This window comes from Oncorhynchus keta, chromosome 34, assembly GCF_023373465.1.
Source record: "Oncorhynchus keta strain PuntledgeMale-10-30-2019 chromosome 34, Oket_V2, whole genome shotgun sequence".
Lineage (NCBI taxonomy): Eukaryota > Metazoa > Chordata > Actinopteri > Salmoniformes > Salmonidae > Oncorhynchus > Oncorhynchus keta.
The window spans coordinates 7,945,612-7,958,262 of record NC_068454.1 but is presented as its reverse complement, the minus strand read 5'-3'; the positions used below and the strand labels follow the sequence as shown (position 1 = coordinate 7,958,262).

Sequence of the window (12,651 nt, the reverse complement as noted above, 5' to 3'; positions counted from 1 at the left end):
GGTCTATGGGTCTCTATGCCTTCCTTTCTCTATGAACATCTCTGGTCTATGGGTCTCTATGCCTTCCTTTCTCTATGAACATCTCTGGTCTTCCTTTCTCTATGAACACATGAGTCTCTGGTCTATGGGTCTCTATGGGTATGCCTTCCTTTCTCTATGAACATCTCTGGTCTATGGGTCTCTACGCCTTCCTTTCTCTATGAACATCTCTGGTCTATGGGTCTCTATGCCTTCCTTTCTCTATGAACATCTCTGGTCTATGGGTCTCTATGCCTTCCTTTCTCTATGAACATCTCTGGTCTATGAGTCTCTACGCCTTCCTTTCTCTATGAACATGGAGATCTCTGGTCTATGGGTCTCTACGCCTTCCTTTCTCTATGAACATCTCTGGTCTATGGGTCTCTACGCCTTCCTTTCTCTATGAACATCTCTGGTCTATGGGTCTCTACGCCTTCCTTTCTCTATGGACATCTCTGGTCTATGGGTCTCTACGCCTTCCTTTCTCTACGCCTTCCTTTCTGGTCTATGGCCTTCCCCTTTCTCTAACATCTCTGGTCTATGAGTCTCTACGCCTTCCTTTCTCTATGAACATGGAGATCTCTGGTCTATGGGTCTCTACGCCTTCCTTTCTCTATGAACATCTCTGGTCTATGGGTCTCTACGCCTTCCTTTCTCTATGAACATCTCTGGTCTATGGGTCTCTACGCCTTCCTTTCTCTATGGACATCTCTGGTCTATGGGTCTCTACGCCTTCCTTTCTCGATGAACATGGAGATCTCTGGTCTATGGGTCTCTACGCCTTCCTTTCTCTATGGACATCTCTGGTCTATGGGTCTCTACGCCTTCCTTTCTCTATGAACATCTCTGGTCTATGGGTCTCTACGCCTTCCTTTCTCTATGGACATCTCTGGTCTATGGGTCTCTACGCCTTCCTTTCTCTACGGACTTGGAGATCTCTGGTCTATGGGTCTCTATGCCTTCCTTTCTCTATGAACATCTCTGGTCTATGGGTCTCTACGCCTTCCTTTCTCTATGGAGATCTCTGGTCTATGGGTCTCTACGCCTTCCTTTCTCTACGGACATCTCTGGTCTATGGGTCTCTACGCCTTCCTTTCTCTACGGACTTGGAGATCTCTGGTCTATGGGTCTCTACGCCTTCCTTTCTCTATGAACTTCCTTTCTCTACGCCTTCCTTTCTCGGACATCTCTGGATGGGATCTCTGGTCTATGGGTCTCTACGCCTTCCTTTCTCTATGAACATCTCTGGTCTATGGGTCTCTATGCCTTCTTTTCTCTATGAACATCTCTGGTCTATGGGTCTCTACGCCTTCCTTTCTCTATGGAGATCTCTGGTCTATGGGTCTCTACGCCTTCCTTTCTCTACGGACTTGGAGATCTCTGGTCTATGGGTCTCTACGCCTTCCTTTCTCTATGAACATCTCTGGTCTATGGGTCTCTACGCCTTCCTTTCTCTATGAACATGGAGATCTCGGATCTATGAGTCTCTACGCCGTCCTTTCTCTATGAACATGGAGATCTCTGGTCTATGGGTCTTTACGCCTTCCTTTCTCTATGAACATATCTGGTCTATGGGTCTCTATGCCTTCCTTTCTCTATGGAGATCTCTGGTCTATGGGTCTCTACGTCTTCCTTTCTCTCCGGACATGGAGATCTCTGGGTCTCTACGCCTTCCTTTCTCTATGGACACCTCTGGTCTATGGGTCTCTAGGCCTTCCTTTTTCTATGGAGATGGAGATCTCGGGTCTATGGGTCTCTACGCCTTCCTTTCTCTATGAACATCTCTGGTCTATGGGTCTCTACGCCTTCCTTTCTCTATGAACATGGAGATCTCTGGTCTATGGGTCTCTACGCCTTCCTTTCTCTATGGACATGGAGATCTCTGGTCTATGGGTCTCTACTCCTTCCTCTCTCTATGGAGATCTCTGGTCTATGGGTCTCTACGCCTTCCTTTCTCTATGAACATCGGTCTCTATGCCTTCCTTTTTCTATGAACATGGAGATCTCTGGTCTATGGGTCTCTATGCCTTCCTTTCTCTATGGACATGGAGATCTCTGGTCTATGAAGGCCTGTGCTGAGTCATTGGTCTACTCAGTAATTGAATATACTATGGTTCTATTTGCCTCGTGGAATTCACAAAAATTCAACGAATTACAAGGTGAATGTAAACCGCAGCCTCCTTTGTATATACTTAACTACTGTGTTTATCTATGAACATGATGATTTTTTTAAAAAAGGTTTACAAATTGGAATATCTGCTGTCCTTGTCTCATTGTCCACCACTATAGAAAAGTGCTAATGTCTCATTGTGCAATTTTCATTGCAAAAACCAAACAAAAGCAACTGTATCCAATAAAGTATAGTATTTTAATGAAAAAGAAACCACACAGGCATATACGAGTGTTTTCAATGATATGGCTCAGGTAGCTGAACAGTGCTTATCCAGAGGTGTCTTCCGTCTCCATCTGCGACACCAGGCAAGGGGGTGGACTGGTGGTCTGTTGCTAGGTGATCTAGTGTTGCTAGGTGATCTAGTGTTGCTAGGTGATCTAGTGTTGCTAGGTGATCTAGTGTTGCTAGGTGATCTAGCTCTGGATCCTCTGCAGCAGGTTGTAGGTCGCTTCATGTGGAGGTGTCTCTGGCCCGTCGTGTGCTCCAACTGCAGAAAAGCAAAGTAATAAACTCAGCAACAAACAAAAAAAGTCCCCTTTTCAGGACCCAGTCTTTCATAGATCATTTGTAAAAATCCAAATAACTTGACAGGTCTTCATTGTAAAGGGTTTAAACACTGTTTCCCATGCTTGTTCAATTAACCAAACAATTAATGAACATGCACCTGTGGAACGGTCGTTAAGACACTAACAGCTTACAGACGGTAGACAATTAAGGTCACAGTTATGAAAACTTAGGACACTAAAGAGGCCTTTCCACTGACTCTGAAAAACACCAAAAGAAAGATACCCAGGGTCCTTGCTCATCTGTGTGAACGTGCCTTAGGCATGCTGCAAGGAGGCATGAGGACTGCAGATGTGGCCAGGGCAATAAATTGCAATGTCTGTACTGTGAGACGCCTAAGACAGTGCTACAGGGAGACAGGACGGACAGCTGATTGTCCTCGCAGTGGCAGACCACGTGTAACAACACCTGCACAGGATCGGTACATCCGAACATCACACCTGTGGGACAAGTACAGAATGACAACAACAATTGCCCAAGTTACACCAGGAACGCACAATCCCTCCATCAGTGCTCAGTGCTTAGTCTGAGGTTGGACTGAGGGCTTGCAAGCCTGTTGTAAGGCAGGTCCTCACCAGACATCACTGGCAACAACCTCGCCTATGGGCACAAACCCACCGTCGCTGGACCAGACAGGACTGGCAAAAAGTGCTCTTCATTTTTTACATTTGATTTCACCTTTATTTAACCAGGTAGGCCAGTTGAGAACAAGTTCTCATTTACAACTGCGACCTGGCCAAGATAAAGCAAAGCAGTTACACAAACAAACATACAGTCAACACAAAATCAAATATTTGTCTATTTATGTCGTGTGTGCAAATGTAGAAGAGTAGGGTGGTAGGCAATAAATGGGCCCTTGAGGTGAAAATAATTACAATTTAGCATTACTATTGGAGTTATAGATGTGCAGATGATGATGTGCAAGTAGAGATACTTGGGGTGCAAGAGGAAGAGGGTAAGTAATAATATGGGGATGAGGTAGTCGTGTGTGTTGTGTACAGGTACAGTGATCGGTAAGCTGCTCAGGCAGCTGACGCTTAAAGTTAGAGAGGGAGATATGACTCCAGCTTCAGAGATTTTTGCAATTAATTCCAGTCATTGGCAACAGAGAACTGGAAGGAAAGGCGGCCAAAGTAAGTGTTGGCTTTGGGGATGACCAGTGCAATATACCTGCTGGAGCGCATGCTACGGATGGGTGTTGCTATGGTGACGAGTCGCGGTTTTGTCACACCAGGGATGATGGTCGGATTCGCATTTATCGCCAAAGGAATGGGCGTTACACCGAGGCCTGTACTCTGGAGCGGTATCGATTTGGAGAAGGAGGGCAGTGGTCTCATGGTCTGGGGTGGTGTGTCACAGCATCTACGGACTGAGTTTGTTGTCATTGCAGGCAATCTCAACGCTGTGCGTTACAGGGAAGACATCCTCCTTCCTTGTGTGGTACATTTCCTGCAGGCTCATCCTGACATGACCCTCCAGCATGATAATGCCACCAGCCATACTGCTCGTTCTGCGCGATTTCCTGCAAGACAGGAATGTTAGTGTTCTGCCATGGCCAGCAAAGAGCCCGGATCTCAACCACATTGAGAGCGTCTGGGACCTGTTGGATCGGAGGGTGAGGGCTAGGGCCATTCCCCCCAGGAATGTCCGGGAACTTGCAGGTGCATTGGTGGAAGAGTGTAGTAACATCTCACAGCAAGAACTGGAAAATCTGGTGCAGTCCATGAAGAGGAGATGCACTGCAGTATTTAATGCAGCTGGTGTCCACACCAGATACTGACTGTTACTTTTGATTTTGACCCTCCCCTTTGTTCAGGGACACATTATTCCATTTCTGTTGGTCACATGTCTGTGGAACCTGTTCAGTTTTTGTCTCAGTTGTTGAATCTTATGTTCATACAAATAGTTACGTTTGCTGAAAATAAACACATTTGACAGTGAGGACATTTCTTTTTTTGCTGAGTTTATATAATACATGCCATTTACCAGATGCTTTTATACAAAGTGACTTTGTCACACGTGCACACATTTTACGTATGGGTGGTCCAGGGAATCAAACCCACTCTCCTAGCAAGTGCCATGCTCTATCAACAGAGCTACAGAAGACTAGAGATCAGTCTTGATATGAGTGGGTGTTAGGAGAGAATTGCAGATTTTTTTTTGAAAATTGTGAGTCACTTCGGTGCCCATTATAAATCACTGTTTGCTCATTCTGTGCTTCTAACATGGTTAGAGTACTGCATGATTATCACATTTGGTTTTGGTTCATTCAAGTCCAGTCAGGGAGGGGCATGCAGGTGAGGCTTGTGGTCCAGACAATTCCCGGGTGTCACTGCAGCAGAAGCATCCCAGCTGGGTCAGGTTCATCCCTGCCAACCAGGCAAAACACACAGACACACCCAACATGCAAGACAGCAAGATCACAGATACATTTGTAAACGTGACATTAAAGTAAGCCTACACAGGCCCCAATGAAGCTGAAAAGGTGTTGGCTAAAATGTTTTATTTCAAGCAAGCGCACACTGTCAGAAAACTCCCACTCAACATGTCACCTGGAGAACAGCAGCTTCCCAAATGCAAACAGTACTCATGAAGTCAAAAAAGGCACTACATTTCTTCAGAAATGCCATTATTATGATATGAATGTAAAGACGATCTGGATTTCTGGGAGGAGATCTTTGTCCTCTAGTGTCACAGAAGATATGAGACCGGCGAAGCCTTCCTGATGGATGGCTTGCACACCATTAGGGTAAACGATCCCACCATCCTGCTTATTCTCAAATCATCAATACTTTTGAAAAAGTTATCATGAAAATACAGAAACTTAATAATTGTATTGTTTATAAATGTCATTCCTGTATTTTGGATACATTCTCTGAGTAACCTCTCCAAAAGGATGCAAAACCTGTCCTGTTCCATCTGGCAATATGATAACAAATGATTGCCTGTTCTCAGAGTTTGAAAAGCGTGGTCTTTCTCTGTAAAATCAAACCCGTGATCATGAATTGACTGTATAGTAAGTAACATAGACCTAGCCATTGGCCTTTACCCTTGTATATTGAGTGAGCTAACCTATTTGTTAGCATCACCGACGCTGCAAATCATCATTAAGAGTTCAGTTTGTATACCTTCTGTCCTTGTTCTTCTCCATAAAAGGGGCAGAGTGTCTGGAGAATCAATGATTTCCATTTCGGCGAATGGCTCTTCTTCTTGGCAGTCCAGACCTCATTTGAAAGTCAATATCAAATGGTTACGCAGGTTAACACTGAGCGTTGATACTTTTAACAGAACCTATGAGGTCGAACGTCAACGGAGTCCAGCAGCCTAAGATGTCCTATCGGCTGCCTTCGATACTGTGAACCATCAGATCCTCCTCTCCACCCTCTCCGAGTTGGGCATCTCCGGCGCGGCCCACGCTTGGATTGCGTCCTACCTGACAGGTCGCTCCTACCAGGTGGCGTGGCGAGAATCTGTCTCCTCACCACGCGCTCTCACCACTGGTGTCCCCCAGGGCTCTGTTCTAGGCCCTCTCCTATTCTCGCTATACACCAAGTCACTTGGCTCTGTCATAACCTCACATGGTCTCTCCTATCATTGCTATGCAGACGACACACAATGAATCTTCTCCTTTCCCCCTTTTGATGACCAGGTGGCGAATCGCATCTCTGCATGTCTGGCAGACATATCAGTGTGGATGACGGATCACCACCTCAAGCTGAACCTCGGCAAGACGGAGCTGCTCTTCCTCCCGGGGAAGGACTGCCCGTTCCATGATCTCGCCATCACGGTTGACAACTCCATTGTGTCCTCCTCCCAGAGCGCTAAGAACCTTGGCGTGATCCTGGACAACACCCTGTCGTTCTCAACTAACATCAAGGCGGTGGCCCGTTCCTGTAGGTTCATGCTCTACAACATCCGCAGAGTACGACCCTGCCTCACACAGGAAGCGGCGCAGGTCCTAATCCAGGCACTTGTCATCTCCCGTCTGGATTACTGCAACTCGCTGTTGGCTGGGCTCCCTGCCTGTGCCATTAAACCCCTACAACTCATCCAGAACGCCACAGCCCGTCTGGTGTTCAACCTTCCCAAGTTCTCTCACGTCACCCCGCTCCTCCGCTCTCTCCACTGGCTTCCAGTTGAAGCTCGCATCCGCTACAAGACCATGGTGCTTGCCTACGGAGCTGTGAGGGGAACGGCACCTCAGTACCTCCAGGCTCTGATCAGGCCCTACACCCAAACAAGGGCACTGCGTTCATCCACCTCTGGCCTGCTCGCCTCCCTACCACTGAGGAAGTACAGTTCCCGCTCAGCCCAGTCAAAACTGTTCGCTGCTCTGGCCCCCAATGGTGGAACAAACTCCCTCACGACGCCAGGACAGCGGAGTCAATCACCACCTTCCGGAGACACCTGAAACCCCACCTCTTTAAGGAATACCTAGGATAGGATAAAGTAATCCTTCTCACCCCCCCCCTTAAAAGATTTAGATGCACTATTGTAAAGTGGCTGTTCCACTGGATGTCATAAGGTGAATGCACCAATTTGTAAGTCGCTCTGGATAAGAGCGTCTGCTAAATGACTTAAATGTAAATGTAAAATGTAAATGTCCGTTTGTATTAATAAAAGGTTTTCACTTTTATCAGTGCATATGAAATAACTTTTAGCACCTTAAATGATATACTACATGTCATGTAACAAAGGGGTTGGTGACCATGTGAGGAGACTTATCTGGTTTAGTTGAAAATAGGTTATTCTGAGGACAAAAAAAAACTCTGAATTTAGAGTGGTGGGAACAGTACCATCAGGATCTCAGTGATGATTTAAAGTGGTGCTGAGGGATATCATATCAAAAGTAGAGTCAAATAGAGTTGCTTGTATTAGTACCCCATCTATCACAGATAGACTGGTCCTGACCTTTGCTCCGTCCGCTTCTTCTCAGCCGTTTTGAAGGGCAGGTGAAGGCCCACATCAACCTTTAAGCTCTCCTGGATCACGCAGAACACAGGCTCCCCCTCCGACAGACAGTCAGCCATCCTCCAGGCCACTTCGTAACAAAAACAACTGACAGAGACAACACATTTCAAACGCAGCAGAGAAATACACACATATACATAAATAGATACACACACACAGACACACACACACACACACACACACACACACACACACACACACACACACACACACACACACACACACACAGTTCACTATGGCAACACCCATCCGTAGCACGCGCTCCAGCAGGTGTATCTCACTGATCATCCCTAAAGCCAACACCTCATTCGGCCGCCTTTCGTTCCAGTACTCTGCTGCCTGTGACTGGAACGAATTGCAAAAATCGCTGAAGTTGGAGACTTTTATCTCCCTCACCAACTTCAAACATCAGCTATCTGAGCAGCTAACCGATCGCTGCAGCTGTACATAATCTATTGGTAAATAACCCACCCATTTTCACCTACCTCATCCCCACAGTTTTTATTTATTTACTTTTCTGCTCTTTTGCACACCAATATCTCCACCTGTACATGATCATCTGATCATTTATCACTCCAGTGTTAATCTGCAATATTGTAATTATTCGCCTACCTCCTCATGCCTTTTGCACACATTGTATATAGACTCCCCTTTTTTTCTACTGTGTTATTGACTTATTAATTGTTTACTCCATGTGTAACTCTGTGTTGTCTGTTCACACTGCTATGCTTTATCTTGGCCAGGTCGCAGTTGCAAATGAGAACTTGTTCTCAACTAGCCTACCTGGTTAAATAAAGGTGTTCTCAACTAGCCTACCTGGTTAAATAAAGGTGTTCTCAACTAGCCTACCTGGTTAAATAAAGGTGAAAAAAAAATAATAATAAACACACACACACACACACACACAAAAGTACTTGGACACCCCTTCAAAATGAGTGGATTCAGCTATTTCAGCCACACCTGTTGCTGACAGGTGTATAAAATCTAGCACACAGCCATGCAATCTCCATGGTCTTACTGAAGAGCTCAGTGACTTTCAAAAAGGCACCGTCATAGGATGCCACCTTTCCAACAAGTCAATTCGTAAAATTTCTGCACTACTAGAGCTGCCCCGGTCAACTGTAAATGCTGTTATTGTGAAGTGGAAACGTCTAGGAGCAACAACATTGGCTCAGCCGCGAAGTGGTAGGCTACAAAAGCTCACAGAATGGGACCACCGAGTGATGAAGCACGTAAGCGTGTAAAAATCTGTTCCCGGTTGCAACACTCACTACCGAGTTCCAAAATGCCTTTGCAAGCAACGTCAGCACAAGCACTGTTTGTCTGCAGCTTCATGAAATGGGTTTCCATTCCATCTAGAGGAAAGCCTTCCCAGCAAATTTGTTTTATTTAACTAGGCAAGTCAGTAAAGAATACATTCTCATTTACAATGACGGCTTACACCGGCCAATTTGTTGAAATGCCATTTAATTAGAATTAAGTCTGTACAATATAAACACACAAAGTCATCATCATCAAAAATGACTATTCATGTATAATCTTGATTTTGACATGTAAAATAGTGTACATGTGATTTTTTCCTTCTCTCCAGCAATCAGGTGAGCCTACCAAAGGCCTGTTCCTCCAATCAGGTGAGCCTACCAAAGGCCTGTTCCTCCAATCAGGTGAGCCTACCAAAGGCCTGTGCCTCCAATCAGGTGAGCCTACCAAAGGCCTGTGCCTCTAATGGGAGATTTCAAACTATCAAACCAGGGATATTACATCCAGAGGGACAAATGTTACTGGAGGTTCTTTGCAGGTTGGAGTGAATTTCAGTTTCACACGAAAAGGATTGTGCTTATTGGCTGAGTTTGACGTGTGTGAGACTTGTGTATGTGGTTTGTGAAGGCCTCACCTCCTCTGGGTTTGTATTGTTGACTAGCTGGTCTCTGGGGGCTTCCTGTGCTGCTGGCAGTACTCACAGGTAATAGAGTCCAGCTCACTTTCCAGGAGCTCCCATGACGAGTCCGAGCTGGATGCCCTTGTGCTCTAAAAGGAAACCAAGCATTCAGCTCTTAGCCTGTCCTTTTTAGCCATGTCCGTACAGCCAGTCGCCTGTAGTGGCCTACATACCAGCAATACACTGTTTTCACACCCCCCAAAAATTATACAAGAAAATATTGAAAATACTGTACCGTGACAGTGTTCAGTTGAATCAGCTAAGCCATAATGTACTTAGAAAAAAACAGCATGAAGAAAGTTTTCTGAAACAATCCAACAGTGATAACAACAAACATTACCATGTCAAAATGTGTTGGTGACTGTTTAGTTTCTACTTGGCAAGCTGTGGGAGTTTGGAGATCCTTGCTGAGTGAGCCAACACTTCATTATCTGGGGACGGATCCATCTCCGGGTCCTCGTTTTTAGGAAGATTCTAAAGAGAGACAACAAAGGCAGTTCATCATTTATTCAACAGAAGTGCCCACATTGCTCATCATTAATAAGTGAAAATGGAGAAACTCCAGATTTCAGGATTCTGTATCTACAGTAACGCTAACATTTCACGCTGTCTGCTGTCTGGTAGACTGGTAACAATAAAAATACCGTTAGATGAAGATGTAGACTTTTCTCCTCAACACAAATCGCGCTCTTGGAGCACTTCAGGGACTTCTCAGAGACAGGAAATAGACATTTATTGGAATTGATCTGAAGTGATTTACTATATTTTTTCATAGTGAGGAAATATTTCTAAAACATCTGTGTTTCGCCTAGCTACCTCGGAGTCAAGACGTGTCTCCACACATTCCAAGGGGATCCCTGATTCCTCTACAGGTTTCATAGTCCCTTCTTCTGACTGAATGTTGACTGCAAAGGAATCATTTGTCAGGAGAAAGGGAAGTAGTTGGGCTAAGTAAACAACATGCTATGCTTCGAGGATCAGCATAATTCTGAAGTCTGACCTATAACAATCATCACTCATCTATCTGATAGTACTTTTCTCCTCTTACGTCGGCTACTGTCATGTCTCCTCTGGTCCAACCAGTCGGTCTGTGTCCTGGTGCTCATTCTGGAGATGACCTCCACATGCCTGTGGTCCAGGCATTCAGATAAGTCAACGTTATGCCACTGACATGAAAACTCATTGCAATGTATTTTTTTTCCCTTCTACTACTTAAAAAAAAAATATATATATATATATATGGGAAAATATGATATGCCAACTCTTAAATTAACTCACAAGATTTATTTTTACTTAAATTATGTAAATGCCGTGGGCATAACATCGCAGATACAGCTCCTCTGAAGAGACTGTTCAGAAATGTCATGGTCAATCAGTTGACCTTCAGGCTGCTGCACAGATGAGTAATTAAGGTTCTGTCTACCGTGGCCTATTTCTATTGAAGATTCTGAGTTAGCTATGATACCTGCACCGAGTCAGTATAAAACTAGTTAGTCAAAACATTATTATCCTGTTTGTAGATTTCCTGCATTACTACACATCCTTCAAGTCCTTCAAGTTGCCTGGCTGCTGTACAGCCAACCAGCACCATTAAACGGCTGCTGTACAGCCAACCAGCACCATTAAACGGCTGCTGTACAGCCGACCAGCACCATTAAACGGCTGCTGTAACCTATGCACGGGTTGGTGGGTTCAAGGGTTGTTGGGACCTCAACTGAATCTTCTAGGCCTACTTGTGATTGAAGAGTGAGGTGCCTCATTCGTCATTTTCCTTAGACTGCTGACTAATTTCTTAATTTGCACAATGGCCCAACCATTAAATCTATTCAAAATGTATCTGACAAGAAACATGACCAGTCTTTTATAATATTTTACACATGGCTACTGTATTTATTTCTAATTAGAATAAATGCTAAATGCCTTGGTTTCATAGCAACAATATGAATTCTAGAACAACACAGGCTTTGAGTTGTCAGTTGTTATAAGTCCTTAGAGGCCATGAGAGCTTTGGTCTTTTTGGGTGAGCTCTGTTTTTCCATCTGTCTCTTGAGTCTCTGCATCTGGGCAACGAGGCTGTACTGGGGCTTAATGTTGTGGGGATTGGCCGAGTGCTGGTAGGCCATGCAGGTCTGCATCCGGTCCAGCAGAGTGTAAATCTCCAGGCTTTTCATTTGGAGATGTTGTTGCAGGATGTCTGGCCCCGGCATCACTAGGCCTTCCGGATGGGTTAGCTAGGAGAGAAAAACAACAGAAAACAGTCAGAACACATGGGATGGAGTGTGTCCATCAGATTAGCAGCTTATCAGCTATGTCTGTTTCATGTGCATTACTGTAATTATCCTTGAAAATCCATTGATGTTGAACAATGGAGAAGTTCATCAATATGTGCTCACTTGAGACAGTCCTGTGACGACTCACCTTGAGTTTGGAGCCCACGTTGAAACGTACTCTGCTTTGGTGAGAGGAGAATGTGAGGTAGATGCGTTCCTGGGACTGGATGCGGAGGCTGACGTGGCTACCCAGGACCAGACAGATGGGCTGGAAGGGAGGGGCTTGGATGTGAGGCTCAAGGTCCAGCCAGTTCCAGCGTCGTCTCAGGGCCCCGGTCTCACTGCAGCAGGAGCCTCCCAGCTGGGTCAGGTTCACCCTTCACACACACACACACACCCCAAAGCTTAGGTCCAGTTTCCAAACACAAGTAGGCCACAGTTACAGTATAGACATGCAGTAACAGCAGAACACTGCCACAGTTTATCTGTGTATGTGATTTTCAGGGCAAGTATTAATAGTACACACCATATAAGTCCATTGGGGTGGTAGCACGTAGACTGGCCTCTGGTTGTAAACATGGCCTCAAAGTTTGGCTCTAAATCCTTGTCCTCCATGATTATATAGGTGAAGTCAGCAGCCTCCACAGAGGAGATGATGATAGCAACATTCCCAGATGGATAGCTTTGTTTTCACTAAGGAACTTATTGCTAAAGCT

The 12,651-nt window shown here is 45.2% G+C and overlaps 1 protein-coding gene across 4 annotated transcripts in view; it reads right to left on the bottom strand.

Moving 5' to 3' along the window:
* Positions 1–2,414: 2,414 nt before the first annotated feature.
* The window catches only part of LOC118366704 (glutamate-rich protein 6-like), a 28,413-nt gene continuing 18,176 nt past the window's right edge, over positions 2,415–12,651 (bottom strand). For all 4 annotated transcript variants that reach the window (XM_052492874.1, XM_052492872.1, XM_052492871.1 and 1 more), the window contains 6 exons: positions 12,462–12,617; positions 12,084–12,312; positions 10,006–11,896; positions 9,621–9,754; positions 7,667–7,813; positions 2,415–2,678 (listed from right to left, as the gene is read on the bottom strand). In XM_052492874.1, the coding sequence (XP_052348834.1) occupies positions 11,645–11,896; positions 12,084–12,312; positions 12,462–12,617 (637 nt within the window). In that variant the 3' untranslated portion in view covers positions 2,415–2,678; positions 7,667–7,813; positions 9,621–9,754; positions 10,006–11,644. The remainder of the gene's footprint in view (positions 2,679–7,666; positions 7,814–9,620; positions 9,755–10,005; positions 11,897–12,083; positions 12,313–12,461; positions 12,618–12,651) is intronic.